This window comes from Miniopterus natalensis, chromosome 7 (assembly GCF_054644295.1).
Source record: "Miniopterus natalensis isolate mMinNat1 chromosome 7, mMinNat1.hap1, whole genome shotgun sequence".
Taxonomy (NCBI): Eukaryota; Metazoa; Chordata; class Mammalia; order Chiroptera; family Miniopteridae; genus Miniopterus; species Miniopterus natalensis.
Genome location: NC_142087.1, coordinates 11,333,038 through 11,349,110, shown reverse-complemented (window position 1 = coordinate 11,349,110; position 16,073 = coordinate 11,333,038). Strand labels below are relative to the sequence as shown.

The 16,073-nt window shown below is 51.1% G+C and overlaps 1 protein-coding gene across 4 annotated transcripts in view; it reads right to left on the bottom strand.

The window, feature by feature from the left end:
* Positions 1-3,210: 3,210 nt before the first annotated feature.
* EPB41L1 (erythrocyte membrane protein band 4.1 like 1) overlaps positions 3,211-16,073 on the bottom strand; it is a 53,283-nt gene continuing 40,420 nt past the window's right edge. For 3 of the 4 annotated variants that reach the window (XM_087818753.1, XM_016219350.2, XM_016219352.2), the window contains 5 exons: positions 13,898-13,984; positions 13,049-13,132; positions 11,052-11,132; positions 10,596-10,712; positions 3,211-6,596 (listed from right to left, as the gene is read on the bottom strand). In XM_087818753.1, coding sequence (XP_087674879.1) covers positions 6,588-6,596; positions 10,596-10,712; positions 11,052-11,132; positions 13,049-13,132; positions 13,898-13,984 — 378 coding nt within the window. In that variant the 3' untranslated portion in view covers positions 3,211-6,587. The remainder of the gene's footprint in view (positions 6,597-10,595; positions 10,713-11,051; positions 11,133-13,048; positions 13,133-13,897; positions 13,985-16,073) is intronic. The other variant, XM_016219353.2, reaches the window with a different exon arrangement.

The following is a 16,073-nucleotide window of genomic DNA, read 5'->3' as shown; positions in this document are numbered from 1 at the left end:
AGTCTCCCGACGCGGCGCCGGACGGGAGCTGCGGCGAAAGCGGCCCGGCAGGTCTCCAGGTCCGCGCCTGCAGGTTCCGCCCCATGAAACATTTTCCTTTTAAGTTTCTCGTTTTACATTCTGAACTGTGGGTAACGACTTTTGTCAAACTGTGCATTTTATATCCCGTTCCAGAAACGCATCTACCAGCCATGGCCCGTTGGTCTCAATCAGTCGTGGTTACCGAGGCTGGGGCCAAGGTCGCTGCCGCTCAGTAGCCGCTGTCAGATGCTCGGTGTGGCCCTGTGGGCCAGGCTCTACCTGAGTGACAGTGTCCAGCCGGCCCATTGTCACCCAGTCCTAGCTTCCAGCCACACTCAGGCCCAAGAGAGAGCCTCAGAAGCCCAGCTCCCAGCCCAGAGAGAGCCCGTCTCAGTAGCAGTAGCCGCTGCCTCAGCTTCTGCAGCCACAAGCGCCCCGTCCCCCCGCAGCACAGGCCTAGGCTGGTACCTGTGAGGCCGAAACCAGCCCCTGAGGGAGGGAACCTGCTTGTCTTGTTCTCTGCCTTTCCCTGGACCCTAGCACAAAGCCAGGTGCGACGGTTCAGCTCAGTACACATATTATGCATTTAATTAGGAGCAGCAATTTGGTTATTAATAAATGGCTTCTATTTGGGGGCCTAGCATTGTGCTGGGTGGTTGTGCTAGTCAGGGTCCAACCATGGAAGCAGAATTAATAGGACATATACATTAAGAGATTGATTGCAAGGAACTGACTTATGTGACTGTGACAGCTGGCTAGGTAAGTCCAAAATCCATAGGACAGGCCATTTGTTTGATTTCTAAACCTTACATTACCCTAGTAAGTAGGTATTAGCATCCCCAACCTACAGAGGAGAAAACTGAGGCTCAGAGAGGATACACAGCAAGAGAGTGGCAGAGCAAGGATGCAAACCAAGGTCTGACTGGCTGTTCTTGTCCCTGTGCTGCTGCTCTTTAGCATGTCTGTCACATTTCCTCGGTGACACTGGACACGCCAATCTGTCTCAGTCAAAATTCATCTCTTAGTGGCTACAGACTAGACGGGGCCCTGCAGTCATGGTTAATCACAATGAGCAGCTGCAAGATTAACCAGAGATGGCCTCCATCAGTCACAGTCATGCTTATTGACCTCAGCCTGCCGAGTGAGTTCCATCTCCTGCATGAAGCAGCTCAGCTTCCTCCTCGCTCCTCCCTATTGCCAATGTTAGGTGCTGAGCTCCCTGGTCTGGTCTCAGAGCTTCCTGTTCCAGCCGGGCCCATCATCTTCTCAGAGACTTCAGGGCACTGAATTACGGGCACTGAAGCTGTAAATGGTGGCCTGGGAATCCAATCTTGTGGGTCGCATGTCCATCCAGATCAGGTTTCTCAACCTTGGTAATATTGCCAGTTGGAGCTGGATGATTCTTCGTTGTAGGGGCTGTTCTGTGCATTGTAGGATGCTTAGCAGCATCCCTGGCCTCCATCCACTAGATGCCAATAGCACTTCTCAGTTGTGACAACCAAAAATGTCTCCAGACATTACTAAATATCCCTTGGGGGGCAAAAATACTGACCCCCCACACACTGAGAACCACTGATGTAGGTGAAACCACCTCAGCTTATTCCCAAGCAGCACAGAGGCTGACCCTGTATTTATGGGACAGAGACACGGATCCAGGGTATGAGGAGACCCAATGTTTGCAAACCAAGTCCTACTGCAGAACCCCAAGGGTGACAGACAGCTAACAGAAACCTACTGGGGGAATTCAGGAAAGGAGTCAGAAAGCTCCTGGAAGCAATTGCCTCTGGCAACGGACAGGAGTCTGCAGAGGGCTGAAGAATTGCTTTTCACTGCATAGCATTTTGTATCATTTAACAAACTATTTTTAAAAATAAATTATACTGGCATTTTAAATTATAGGGAAATGTTCAGGATTTAAGTTTTAAAAGCATTTAGAATGGTATGTGCAAGGTAACTTCAACTCTGGAAAAATACATGTACGTGGAAAGACTGGAAGAAAATGCACCAGATTACCAGCAGTGGTTCTTGTTTGTGGACTTTGGCATTAAGATGGTCTGGCACACAATGCAATATACAGATCATGTATCATAGAAATGTACACTTAAAACCTCTATGACCTTATTAACCAATGTCACCCCAATAAAACTAGTTTAACAAAAAAGAAAGGTAGTCTGGAGTGAGTCACTTAGTAGAATAAAAAGGAAAGTGCTGGTACCAGCAGTTCAGGTAGGCCAAGGGGTGAGTTTAAGTATGGGTTTTTAATTTTAATATTTTTGCATGTATTTTTATGAAGACCTCCTTTCTTTGGCAAGTGGCACTAGTTTTCCATTTGTGGAAGTAATACAGTTTCCTTTTTAAATAAACTTTTTTTGTTTTACAGAGTCAACTTGAAGAAAAATGGTAAGTCAATAATGAGACGAGTGCTGTGCATGGGGATACGGCGACCTGTGTGAAGGCGGCGGGCAGAGCTGCAGTTGGGGGTACCTGTCTACATTACCTAGGCTCCCATGCAGGGGGTTGCAGGAAGAGCCCCAGATGTAGGTCTCCCTTCAGGAAGAAGAGGCAGGATCATGCTATCCCTCCACACACCAAGCCCCTGTGTGTCAGGAGGCCCACGTGCTTACTGTTCCTTCTGCCTAGAATGCTCTCACCCGTTGTTCACCTTACTGGGTATTTCTCTTCGTTCAGCTCAAAAACAACCTCCCCAGGGAGATCATAACCAGCCACCTTATTTAAGGTGGTCTCCAGTGACCATCCCTGTCCCCTCTGCATTTCCTTCCTGGTTCTGATCACTCGGGAACTGTCTCTAGCTGCCTGCCTGTTTTGTTTGTTCCCTCCACTAGTCCGTGAGTTCCTGGAGGGCAGGGACTTGTCTTGTTGTTGTTGTATCTGCAAAGCCTCATGCAAGACCTGGACCACATTCAGAGCTGCAAATACTTGTTGAATGAAAGTGTTCTAGGTTGGGATCTCTCCACTCCAATTGTAGCCCTTCTTGCAATGCCAACTTGGAGAGAGAGAGAAGGGAGGGGAGGGGAGAGGAGGGGAGGGGAGGGGAGGGGAGGGGAGGGGAGGGGAGGGGAGGGGAGGGGAGGGGAGGGGAGGGGAGGGGAGGGGAGGGGAGGGGAGGGGAGGGGAGGGGAGGGGAGGGGAGGGGAGGGGAGGGGAGAGATGCACCAAGGCAGCTCGTGGTTCAGCATCAAACACATTTATTTCACTTTTATTGAGTATACAAGAACAGAGAGCACACGCATACAGCACGGAGCACTGAGGTGGGGGAGCATGGGGACCAGAGAGGAGAGGGGTGTGAGTTAAAAGGAACAGGACAGCATTGCAGTTGGTTGGTAAGGTGCTTTTGGGAAAAAAAAAAAAATTAGAGTGATGTTGCTCATGCAATTTCAGACCAGTCTTGGAATGTGCTTGCAGGATTCAAACACTGAAACAGGTCCTGGCACTTCCTGTACCCTCAGATGGAAAAGATCCCGAGAGAGAGAGAAAAAAATTAAAAAAGAAAAGAAAATCTGGAGGGCAGAGCGGAAAAAAGACCCTGGAGAGCATCTGGTTTACCCAAGTCATTTTACAAGTGTGGAAACTGAGGCCCCAACGCGGGCACGGGGCTGGCTCAGTGTCACGGAGCCACGCGGTGAGCTAGGCGCTGAGCCCATGGCCACACGGTCCTCCTGACTGCCCTCTGGAGCTTTTTCCACTACGCTGCATGGTCTCTTGGGTGGAGAGGCAGCACAGAAAGGATGACAAATATAAAAAAAAGAAAAGTAGGTTGAAGACAGACAAGACAAACGTCTATATTCTGCAAAGAGGGGGATGGGGAGGAAACAGTGCCCTAGATTTAGCTCTGCAGCTCCCCCTCTCCCCGGTGGCGCTGCCCAACTCCGTGGAAGGAAGGTCAGAGCATCCGAGGGGCAGAATCTCCACAAACCCCGATGGGCCACGAGCGAGGCCCGGCCATTCCATCCCTGCGCTGAAGCCACGCACCCAGGGTCTGCAGGCAGGTGTAGAACCCAGAAAAAATACCCTCCCTCTGAAGTGTGTTCAGGATGCCTGGTTCCGGCAAAGGTGGGGTGCCTGAGCCAAATTCTGGGTGGCTCAGACAGGGGGAAGCCTCTCCAGCTTTTGGCCCAGGAGGAGTGGGAGCTCTCAGGCTGAGAAGGGAGAATGGGAGGTTCTGCGGCTCCTTTACCAGGAATGTAAAAAGAACCTGGTGGGTGGAGAGTGGAGGCTGTGCTGTCACACTCGGGCCTGGAGCAGACCACCAGCCAGCTGGGGCGTGGCTGACTCTGCCATCTGATCCCCCTGCTCAGGGCTCTCTGCCCTCCCTCCATCCCATTTTTGTCTACAGAGGCACACTATTCTGGTTTTTTGTTCTGCCTCAGGTCAGCACCAGCTAAGCATATTTGTATCCTTGGGGTGACTGGTAAGCAAGCCTGGGCCCTCTGGAGGGCATCCCTGGAGAGAATGTGGAAATGCTCTCAGAGGGGCCAGCCATGGTTGAAGGGTAAGGCTGGCTCAGGGGGATTCCCAGGGGCCTCCATACCCCCCACATCCTCTCTTTCAGTCCAAGAATAGTGCCGGGCATGGTAGGTACTCAGTATTTTTGTTGAGTGAATTTATGGACTGCTTTAGAAACAGAGCAGGGAGGTGAGATGGGACTGAGAAATTAAAGTGCCGTGGGGACACACTCCCTCAGAGGGGACTCACTGAGCTCAGGGGCGTGCTTGTGGCAGGAAAGCCTGGGAAAGCCCCTTTGTGCCAGAGGTCAATGTTAGGCTTTGGATGGGATTTCTCCAAGGGCTTCTGCAGTCTCAAGGCAATTTCTGGGACTCTGAGGACTCAGGCTAAGAGCTCAGATGCTGACCGAAGGGGAGGTCTCCAAAACCAGGGTCTTACACACAGATGGAGACTGAGCAGCACCAGCTCTCCTCCTCAGTGTGTCCTGGGCAGGCAGAGCCTTCGGGAATGCACCTTTGACCTGTCAGGGCCTACCTTGTGCTCAGGGTCTCTACCATGGCTGCTCTGGCCCAGGAAGAAGAGAATGCTTCAGACAGAATACAGGAGTGATAAGAGGAAAAGGCTGAGTGGGAATCTTCAGCCAGCCAGGTTAAACCACCATCCTCTCCAGTGGCCAGGGGCATCGCCTCCCTTGGGATGGGGAGTCAGCTCTCAGGATTCAGTCAGGGAAAGGCAAGACATGGCAAAAAAAATACAGGACTGAAAACGGAGGCAAGCCCCCTTAGGGAGGTAGGGGGATTGAGCCAGGGGATCTGCAGCAAAATCCTACCTCTGGACCCCACACCTGAGCACAGACCAGGCCCTGGTTGCTACTGCCCAGGGGAGAAGGCATCTTGGACCACATCTGTGTTGCTTCCTTCTTGAAAAACCCCTGCCTCTCCATTTGGGGACCCCTCCCCTCCCACCAATCAACCAATGACAAACACCACACACTGTATTACTACACTGAACCACCAGCTCCTACTGTGAGCAGCCCACAGCCAGAGTCCAGGTCTCCTAGGCTGGGCCGGTCCAGTGAGATCTAGGAACCTTGGGATACATCAATCACAGTCAGATAATTATACTTTTAAAATGTCAGCTTCATACTTACCAGCACTGTTTATTTTAATATTTGTTTCCCGTTATATGTAATATACATAACTTAAAAGCACATCCATACAAATCTCCTACAAGCTGCACCTTCATAATGAGAACCATAAACATACAATGTCTACTTCCCTTCCTGCGGCGTGGTTTTCCATTCCTGCTTCCTTCTTTTTCTCATTTCAAATGAGAATCATCTGCAGTGGCCCTCAGCAGGACCCGGACACACAGGGCGAGGGGTGCAGGGCTGGGAGAGAGGGAGGAGGGAGCCGAGACAGAAAATGACAAGACTTGTGAGGGGGAGGGGAGGCGGAAGAAAGGAAGGTGGATTTTGCAGCCCAGTGTCAAGAACCATAAAGTAACAATCCAGTGTTCCTCCTCCTTTCCAACTGGGGATGTCCTTTCTTTCTTGGAAAACGGTTGGCGGTGCATGTCTTGCTGCTGTGGCTTATCTTGCTTTGCTGCAAAAGGGTTTTCCTTTGCCCTTGGGTGGGCAACAGACACCAGAGAACAAAGGGGATGTCCGTCCACTCCGTGTGCGCACAGTGGGACCGCGCTTCTACCATCGTCGTGGTCTGGCTTGCTCATGTTGCTCCGCAGGACTTCCAAGGGGGAGAGCGAGGGATTATTGGCATTATAACTTTTTTTTCCTGAAAAATCCCACCAGTTCTTCACTTTGTCTGCAAAGGAAATGTAAGTGTTCAGATGTTGGTTGTTGCTGTTGGCCGACAGCTCGGCCAGCCCCAGAAGCAGTGCAAGGATGCAGTGTTTCCTGTATATATATCTATATCTATATATATCTATATATATATATGCTTTTCCTTTCCCAGTCTCTCGTCAGGGACAGTACGTCGCAGCTGGGACAGCGGTGTTGAGTTGGAGAATCCAGAACGAAGGCCCCTTCTTAGCGGTTCTCTGGCTTGGGTTGGACCAGACACGCCAGCATCTCTTCACAGAGGTCAGGATTCCTGGAGCCAGAGTTGTTGGGGGGGACGGGGGAGGGGGGGACACAAAAGAAGAAGGACAAGAAAAGTTAGTAACTTTTTGTCACCTACCTTTAGACACATAGCAAGAGGTCATTTTCAGCCTGCCTCTACTGTGGGTCCTTTACTATGGCTCAGGAAGAGAGGGACTTGTCTAAAGCCAGACAGCTTGCAAGTGGCAGCTGAGAACTGAGCCCGCATCTGTCTGACTCCAAAGTCCATATGCATCTGCTTGTTTCCAGGGAAGTGGTATCTTTTCCTTTGGCCTGAAAACCTGTCCGAGTTTCCTTTAACACTGAGAAGCTAATATTCCACTCGGTTCACTGTCTCCTCGTCACCTCTCAGTCCCAAGGAATGTCTAGTCGTGATTACAGATGTCCTTTTGTTTGTTTTCCCTTTCTATTTTCCATGGGCCTGCTGTGCCCTGGGGGTTAAACCCCAGAGTACAGTGTTTGACTAAAGAAACTGGAGCCTGCATCCCTACTCAGGTTTGACTCCAAAACATAGTGTTTAAGGGCGTGGGCTCTGCAATCCTGAATCCTCAGTTCAAATCCCACTTGACGGCCTACTGACTCTTAAACCTCTTTAGGCCTCAGTTGCTTCCTCTGTAAAATGGGGCCCTGTCTCGTGCAGTTATAAGGAGGATTCACAAGGACCAGCATACAGTGAGTGCTAAATAAATACTGGCTGTTCTTGTTTCCACTATTGCTGTTGTTAATGAATGACATGTATTCTGATCTCCTGGAGGGCAAGGGCTGTCCTTAACTTATCGTTGTCTTTCCAGTACCCAACACTGTGCCCTGCACATAGCAACTATCCAAAACTATTTAACAGGTGGCATATCATTCTTGCCCTTTTTCACCCACATGTGGTCAAGTGCTAATAAAGTCATATAAATGTCATCCTTCTCGGCCCATTTCCCAATATGGAAAAACCCAGGCCCAAGTTCAATGACTTAGCAAGTTGGTTACAACCCAAGGCACCTGCTTTGGTCAATTATCCCCACCACACACATTTAATTAAAATTTTGAAGGTAAGAAAGCTCTAGGAAGCTGGGTAAGTGCCGGCATCTGGCTGGCAGGGTTTGGGAGACAGGTCCTGTCTAAGGAGGCCAGCCAGTGGGAGATGATGGAGCAGAAACCACACATCTGGCCTGCGAGGTTGCAGCTAAAAGACTGTGTGAGATAAATGTGCTTTCCACACTCGCAGCAAGAACTCCAAGGAGGAAGAACTTCCAAAAAGAAGGCTAAGTTGAATGGAGCAGAGAAAGACATCTCTGGAGGATTCAGGGAGAGAAGATGAAGACCAGCAAGATGGAAACCCACAGGGAAACAGGGCCTGTGCACTTGACTGGTGGTGGAAGTTTAAGGTCTGACTTACCCAGGACTCTCATCATCCCTAAACATGGCAAAACCTCAAGGGTCAAGGAAGCAGGTTCACATGGCCAGGTTACTCCTGCCTGAGACACTGCCCTGGCAGGACACCCCCAAATCCACACGTTGGAGCCCTAATCCTCAAGGAGATGCTGTTGGGAGGTGGGCCCTTAGGCCATAAGGGTAGAGTCTTTATAGATGAAATTAGTGCCCTTGTAAGAAGACGTGAGAGAGGTTGTCTTTCTCTGCTCTTAACCACGTGAGGACACATAGAGAAGACAGCTGTCTGCACCCCAGGAAGTGGGCTCTCACCAAGGACTGAATGGGCAGACTCCTTGATCTGGAACTTCCCAGCTCCTATAACTGTGAGATAAATGTGTACTGTTTAAGCCACTCAGTCTATGGTATTGTTATAGCAGCCAGAACTAAGATAGTCACAGATGTTGTTTAATTGTTACAGCAGCTCCACTTTAGAGATTAACTCCATGTGTAGATAGGGAAACTGAGGCCCAGGAAGGTTCATCTGTAAACAATGCTAGCAAGGTGTTTCTGGCTCCAAAGTCTGGGTGTGTTCCTTCTGCTCAATTCTGCTGTTTCCTGGGGATTTTTGTCTTATAGTGACAGGCTGCACTTTAAGCTTGCTCATCGACTAATAAAGTGTCAACAGAATTCTGGGTACATGGGATGTCTTCAAAAGCCCACAGATACTTCAGAAGTACCAGGGACAGCTAAAGAATACTTTTTTATAATTTATTCTTCTTGGTTCATTGCAGTAAAGTCCAAATGAGCAGCCTTTTGTTAGCCTACTTTGAGTTAATAGTATTAACAGTCATAATTAACTTTTACTGAGCACTTACTATGTGCCAGGTACTGTGCTAACACTGTATATGTATGACCTCAGTAAGCCTATGAGTTAGATACTATGAAAAGTCAGCGTGGTGAGGAGGTTAAGACCATCGGGTGGATTTGGAGTCCAACGGATGAGGTTTGGTTCTCTAATCAACCCATCATGTTCTCTCAGATCCATGACTGTGAGCAGGTCCAGAGTCTCAGCATCCTCGTTTGTAAAATGATTGGCCAGATAACACTACTTATGTCGAGTGAATAATCTGGTACCCAAACAGCGTGAGCACTCCCTAAATCACGGCAGTTACCACTACGATTATCACCACCACTTGGCGGATGAGAAAACATGGCTGAGAAGGTTAAATAACTTGCTCAGAGTCAGGCCGCTAATAAGAGGCAGAACTGTATGTATTACACCCTCAAAGCACACCTCATTCCAGATTAGTCTACTTCAAGCGCTCAACAGTCATGTGTAGCTAGTGGCTACATGCTTCCTACAGAAGAACCATTTCCATCACGCTGAAGGGTCTGCTGGACAGCACGGTCGAGGCCAGGGTGTGGCTGTCTATCAGCGTGGCAAGAAAATGTTTCCATGCTTTTTCTTCTAACACAAAGCTGGTGGTAATCAAAGCAAGAGAAGGAAACGTTCTTGTATCTTTCTAGGAGGCGTTGGTTTGATTCATCAGGGAAGCGGACAAAAGGAGACCTGCTGTTGGTGAGGGTCTACGAGATGGATGTGTGTGTTTTTCACTGTGGTATAATGTGAAATGGGTCAAGTGCAGAAATCTAAGTGTAGAGCTCGACAAATTGTTAGGCACAGGGATGGGAAAAAGCAGGGTTACAGTTGTGAGTAGGCAAAACAGAGTTTATCCTTGGATTATTTATTCATTATTGTATTATTTCTTTGTATTACAGCTGTAAATCTACTTCTGCCCACCCAGTTCAAGACACCGCCCTTTCCAGAAGGTTCCCTTGTGACTCTGCACGGTAAATATCACATCCCAGAAGTAGCCACTATTCTGACTTTTATCATCATTGATTTGCTTTGCCCGTTTTTGTACTTCCTATGAATGGACCCAAACAATATGTACCTTTTGTATCTGACTGACTCCACTCAACTCAGTGTCTGTGAGATTCCAGTAAATTTCCAGAGGGACCAGAAGAGCCCACTCCCCAGTTCAAGGGGATGAGAGCCCTGTCTGCTGCAGCTCCATCCTGTTCCTCTTATCCACCAAGGCACTGATGGCCCACAGGAAACAGAAAGTTACTGGGGCTCCTAAGAGCCTGGCTGGCCCCAGGTGCCTGAGAAGTCACGGGTTTGCAACCTAGCAGGACAGACGGGTTCGAGGGCTCTGGCCATTGTACCCTCCCTTAGCAACATCCAGTGACCTGTGACGGAGACAGAGACTCTGGGACAGGAATGTGACACTGGGCCTGGTAGGATTTTCCTGACTTCCAGCTCATAGGCAATGGCCAGTGAGGGTCTGCTTGCCTCCATCTATCCCACCTCAGCACCCACTGACAATCCTGTCTCCCCTTTTCTTACCACTTCCGATTTACTGTTCTGGGTCTAGGGCCTAAAACCCCAAAGAACCAAGGAACCAGGCCTCTTCCCCACTCTGATTCATTGTGTCTGGAGGGAGGGGGGTCAAAGCTGTGCCAGGGACCAAGCCACAGGATGGGTTCTCAGATGGAAATGACCCTCAGGGGGCCTTGCCACAGTTCCCTCCTTCCTGTCCCAGCTGCTGTGCCTCCTGAATCTTACCTGTGGCTTCCTGTCCCTCTCCTCCGGGGATGGGTCTGTTTCTCTGTATACGACAGCTTTGGTTACCAGCATGTCAGGATGCTGAAGTTTGGCCTCCTTGATGGCCAAAGCCAGGGCCTGGAGGAAGAGAACAGCAAAGTGAGGAACCACAGAATAATGAATAACGAGAGCAACTGTGGAGACCACACGCGGCTCAGTGCACAGCTGGGGGAACGGAGGCCCAGGGAGGGGCGGGGGTCAGAGGGTTAAAGGAAGAGACTAGGGTTTGAGTCTTCTGGCTCCTTCTGGCTCCCATTCGGTGCCCTTTTCTTGGGGGCCCCTTGACCGGACAGGGTGGGCAGAAAGTGGACATCTTCTCAGTCCACAAGGGCAACCATCCGTGGGAAGCCCAATGTGGCAGGGACTGGGGACTGGCAGCGGCAGTGGCGCTGGGAGTGACGTCCCTTATCCTCGTACCTGGTCTTGGTCAACATCTTCGTCTCCAGTGATGATGATTCGCTTCTCGATCCTGGTCTCAGAAAACCCGCCTTTCACAGTCTGCAGGGGGAGAGGGGGCAAGGTCAGCCCTGGGTCCTGCGCGACCAGCAGCTGTGACACGGGACCTGTCCCAAGTATCCCTTAAGCTCCCTCAGATTTTTTTCTCTTCCAGTTTTGGGACTTCAGGCTGCAGATCTTGCCTGGTGGCCACCACTCTCCCAATGACCAAACTGTCCCCTCTAGATCTCCGGAGCCCAGGTCATATGCTCTCCCTGACCCTGGTGGACAATCCTTCGGCCTTCCTGCCTTGGTACTCCCCAAACGCCAAATCTGTATCACTCACAGTTCTGGGCCTCTCTGCCCTTGGCCAACCTTTTGTGTGGGACCTGGTCTGGAGCTCTTGGGGACAAGGGCTCTTTTGTTCATCTCTACCCCCTCCCTCCCCTATCCAGCCTGACCAGGGCAGGTGTTAAATGCAGGTTAGTTGAATGAACACATGAATGAAATGTGAATGGTGACAAGGTTCTACCTTAAAAGACTTCAAACAACAGTACAAGAGAAATTCCGTTGATGATACTGGTAAACACCGCTGTTTTCTGAAGGGGCCGGTTTGGGTGTAAGTTTATAAGTAGAAATGGGGCAGGATCTAATTGCTTGGCATATTCAAGGAGGGTGGTGGCTGAGGGAAATCCAGGCTAGAGTCAGGAGTGGACAGAAAGATGAAGGGGCTCCCAGCTGGCAGGGCCAGGAGGGACTTTTTGGGGAAAAGAGTTTTCTGAGCTGTGTTCAGTGGGGTGTGTGATGAAAAACCTTCCCATAAAGCTTTCAGTGAAATCAATATTGCTTACTAATGCTTGTGGTGAGAGTGGGTGCTTTCTGAGGACTGTGCAGAGATGCTGAGTCCTGGAGAGGAGAGGGCAGGGTTGGAACAGTGTATAAAGGGCCCGCACCACCTACCAGACTTTTTTGGATGGCTCAGCAGAACCTGTAACTCAACCTGGCTCCCTGGCACATCTCCTTCAGGCCTCCATCCCTGGCCTAAGACGCCTCCTGACTCCCCTCTGGCCACTAAGGCGTGGACATGCCAGCCTATCCCCAGCCCTCTGTCTTCATTGGCTAAGCCACGCCTGACACACCAGGAATGCCCCCCTCTTGGCCCCTCTTCCTTCCCCAACTCTGATCCCCACCCTGGTCCAGGCCCTCCATCCCTGGTCTCTCCATGACTCACTCTCTTCTTTCTCCCATCTACCTGCACATCCTGGTGCATCCAATCTCCTCTCCTTAAACCCCTCTTCACTGGCTCGCTCCCCAGTTAAGAACCGTTGACGGTCTTCCAATGGCTCTCTGACTCAGGCCCTCCACCGCCACACTTGTCCTGGAACTTGTCTCTATTCTGCTTCCCCGGGCCCCAGTCCAACCTGCTTTCCCACAATTATGTCCCTACATGCTGCTCCTTGCTGCCAGAGTCCACTGATCCCATTTCCCACAACATGCATCACTTACGGCCCCTCCCCAGCACCTCGCACAGGGTAAAATTTGCTTGTGAACGAAGAAGCACACATGGTTTCTGCTCCTGCCTCCTGCACTGCAAGGCGCCTGCCACTGCCTTCTCTCCCACAAGCCCTACCGGGCTCTCCAAGATCCTGCGCAAACCCCACTTTTCCCAGGAGATCCTGCCTCACTGAAGAGCTGTCCTTATATTGTCCCCTCTAAATCCCTCCGGTACTCAAGGTCTGTAAGATGCAAATGCTATGTCTGGTTCACAACTGCTTCCAAGGAGATGGCCTCGGCCCCCAAGCCTGGCTGTCAGTGTTCAGGTCCATGCCCAGGGCAGGCCACAACACAGAACAAAGCGCACAGCATTCCAGAAACTGGGAACCCCCGATTCTCCTCTGGCCATGTTATGAGGCTGAGCACGGCAATGGGGTTCCCAAGGCCCGCAGCCAGGCGGGCATGTGGCAGCCTGGGCTACTCACTTTGGTGACATGGGTGGTGGTGGAGGTGGAGAGGGTTTCCGCGGTGGCGCCGTAGGTGCTGGTGAGGACATCTTTCCCGATGATCTGCAGAATATAACCACCCCCACCCTGGGGTCAGGTGAGGGTGCTGGACTCTGAAGGGTGGGGGCAAGTGGGGTAAACTGAGAGGAAATAGGAGGGGTCCCATGAAGGTGAAGTTTGGAAGCCAGATGCTACTGAGCCTAAGAATTCAGGAATACTAGGATCTTCAGAATGCTAGACCCTCAAAATTCTCAAAGCCTATAATCTGAGATTCCTAAGGCCCAGAATTCTAACAAGACCCTAGGATTTAAGAATCCTGGAGTCTCAGAAGAATGAACAGAGGGATCCAGGGTGGAGACAGAGTCCCTTCTCAATCCCCCACCTGTCAGACCAGGGAACATGTTCTCTCCGGGCCTAGGTGATAATGACAGATTTGGAGAACACAGGAGCTGCAAGAAGCCTACAGGGACAGATTCAGGCTTGCGGGGCAACCACTGACAGCGGTCCAGAATCCAAGCCTCTGGACTCCTAATCCACTGCTCTCCACCAAGGAGAGCAGATGTCAAAGGGCTATCACACCACGGGCACCACAAAAGGGAGGAGCCACTTCACCCCCACACTGCCGATGCCCTGCTTGGGTGCGGGGAGAGGAATGGAAGGCAATGGACGAGACTGGTGGGCACCAGGGAGCCCTGTGGGCCTTTGAAAATGATAGTTTCCTGAGCAGCCTTCTGGGCTCTATGCTGCACTGGCTGTGGGCCACCTGTGGACCCGGCTCCACATACTCGGCGTGGAGTCCCCTAGCCTGAGCTGGCCTTGCCCACTTACCGGAGAAAGAGAACGGATTTCCGTGGCCACCGTCTGTGGGCCTGGGATCATGGCAGCTGCCCCCTTCCCGGACTTGAGACTGTTCTCCTGGGGAAACAATAGTGCTCAGATGGCCAGGTCTCAGGTTGGTGGGCCCCCAGGATGGCCGGAACACGTAGCCATGTAGCTCTTATGGCCACAGGGTTGAATTGTGACATTAGAAGCAGAGAGCGACAAGCATCACACAGTTCAGTCTCCTCTCACTCATTAGGCACTCACTCATTCACCCATTCACACACTTACACACATACTCACACGCTCGCTGATTCACTCAGCAAACTTTTACGGAGTGCCTGGCATGGGGGACACTGTGGTGAACAAGACATGGCACTGCTCTCTGGAAGTACTCGCAAAAGGGTTATACACTCAGGTTCCCGTCCTGGCCCTGCCACGTTCCAGCCACGTGACCCCGGGCAGAGCCACTTCTCCTCTATGGGCCTCACGAATGCACCTGGAAAAAGGGACCCCAGCAATGTAGGTTCATCAGTGGCAACAAATGTCCTGCTCTGCTGGGGGTGTTGATAATGGGGAGACTGCATGAGTGGGGCAGTGGACATATGGAAAATCTCTGTGCCTGTCGCTTAATTTTGCTGTGAACCTAAAGCTGCTCTAAAAATAAAGTCTTAAACAATATTTTTAAAAATGGGACCCCTGCCGTACTCCCACAGAGACATGAGGCTAAGCTTTGCAATTGGAAATCTATAGGATGAGTATACTAGAGGCTGCCTGTTAATACCATCATAAAACTATTGTTTTCTGAGTACTTGCTATGTACAAGATATTATCCTAATGGTGCATTATCTCATTTAGTCCTCAGAACTAATCACTTTAATAATCCTGTTTTACAGCTGAGACACTGGAGGGCCAGAGAAGGTTAAGAGGCTTGTTCAAGTCCCCCAGCAAGTTAGTGATGGAGCCCGGATGTAGGTCCGCTTCGTCAGACCCCAAGTCCAACACACTCCGTCCACAACGCCTCTCTGCCCTCGGAGTTCCTGACGCGGGATTCTGACCGCCAGATATTCTAGGAACTGACCCCAGATTTACTGGCTCACATCTGGTAAAGGGCCTGGCTGTCTGCCTCTACCTCCCACTTTCTGCATCATCTCAGGGCTCGGCCTTGTTGGTCCAGGGGTCCCGATCTGTGTCCCTTCTGCAGCTGCCCGGAGGGATGGACCTGGTCCTGGTCTGTGCCCAGAACTGAACCTGGACTTCCACCTTCCAGGGGATGCGTAAGCACGGAAGCCCTCTATCTGCCTTTGCCCTGCCTGCTCCCCATGCCCGCCTCCAGTTAAGGCCGTCAGTGACCTGGTCACCTGGCACTCTATCCACAAGCAACTTTGTCAGACAGAATCCTCAAATGTGGCATTAGCAGCAGACCTTACAAGGACAGCCTTCCAGGTTCCAGGCCTCCTTTCCTCTGGCTTAGGCAACAGTCATTAGCCACGTGGAGCGTTGCTGCCACTTGGGGCCACCCTCCCGGAGCCTCTTCTGCCACTGCTTCCTCTTTCCTGGGCAAAGCCCCACCCCCACCTTTACACCAAAAACAGAGGCCATTAAGGGGGACACAGGGTCGTCCAAAACAACCAGCTCCACCTGCCTCTCCTCTTTCTCTCCTGCCTCAAGGGCAACCTCCCATGTACTCAGGGCTCTCCTCCCATCCTCTCTCTGGACTACCTCAGCCACTCAAGGTTTCTTCATTGAGGCCACTGTCCCCTATCCCTTTATTTGCAGCCCACATCTTTCTTAAACCCTAGACCTTTAAAACCAACTGCGTCCTAGACATTTTCCCTTGGAAATGTCCCACAGGCCCCGTGGACTCACCAGATCCAAAATGGAATCCGCTGCTTCCTCTCGCTCCTGACACTAAAGAGCATTCCCCCCAGTGCTGGGTTTGTATCAGTGCTTCTCAGACTTGAGGGGCGTCGCCTGGAGGATGTGTGACAGCACAGACTGCTGGGCCTCCCCCCAGAGTTTCTGAATCAGTAGGCCTGGGGCAGGGCCCAAGAAGCTGCCTTTCTAACAGGCTCCCAGGACAGCGCTTTGAGAACAGCTGGGCTAGTGAGCAGTGTCACCAGCCTACCTTTCTCTGTCACCTAAGCATTCTACCAGTGACCAAGTCCTGTACTTCCCTCCTCCA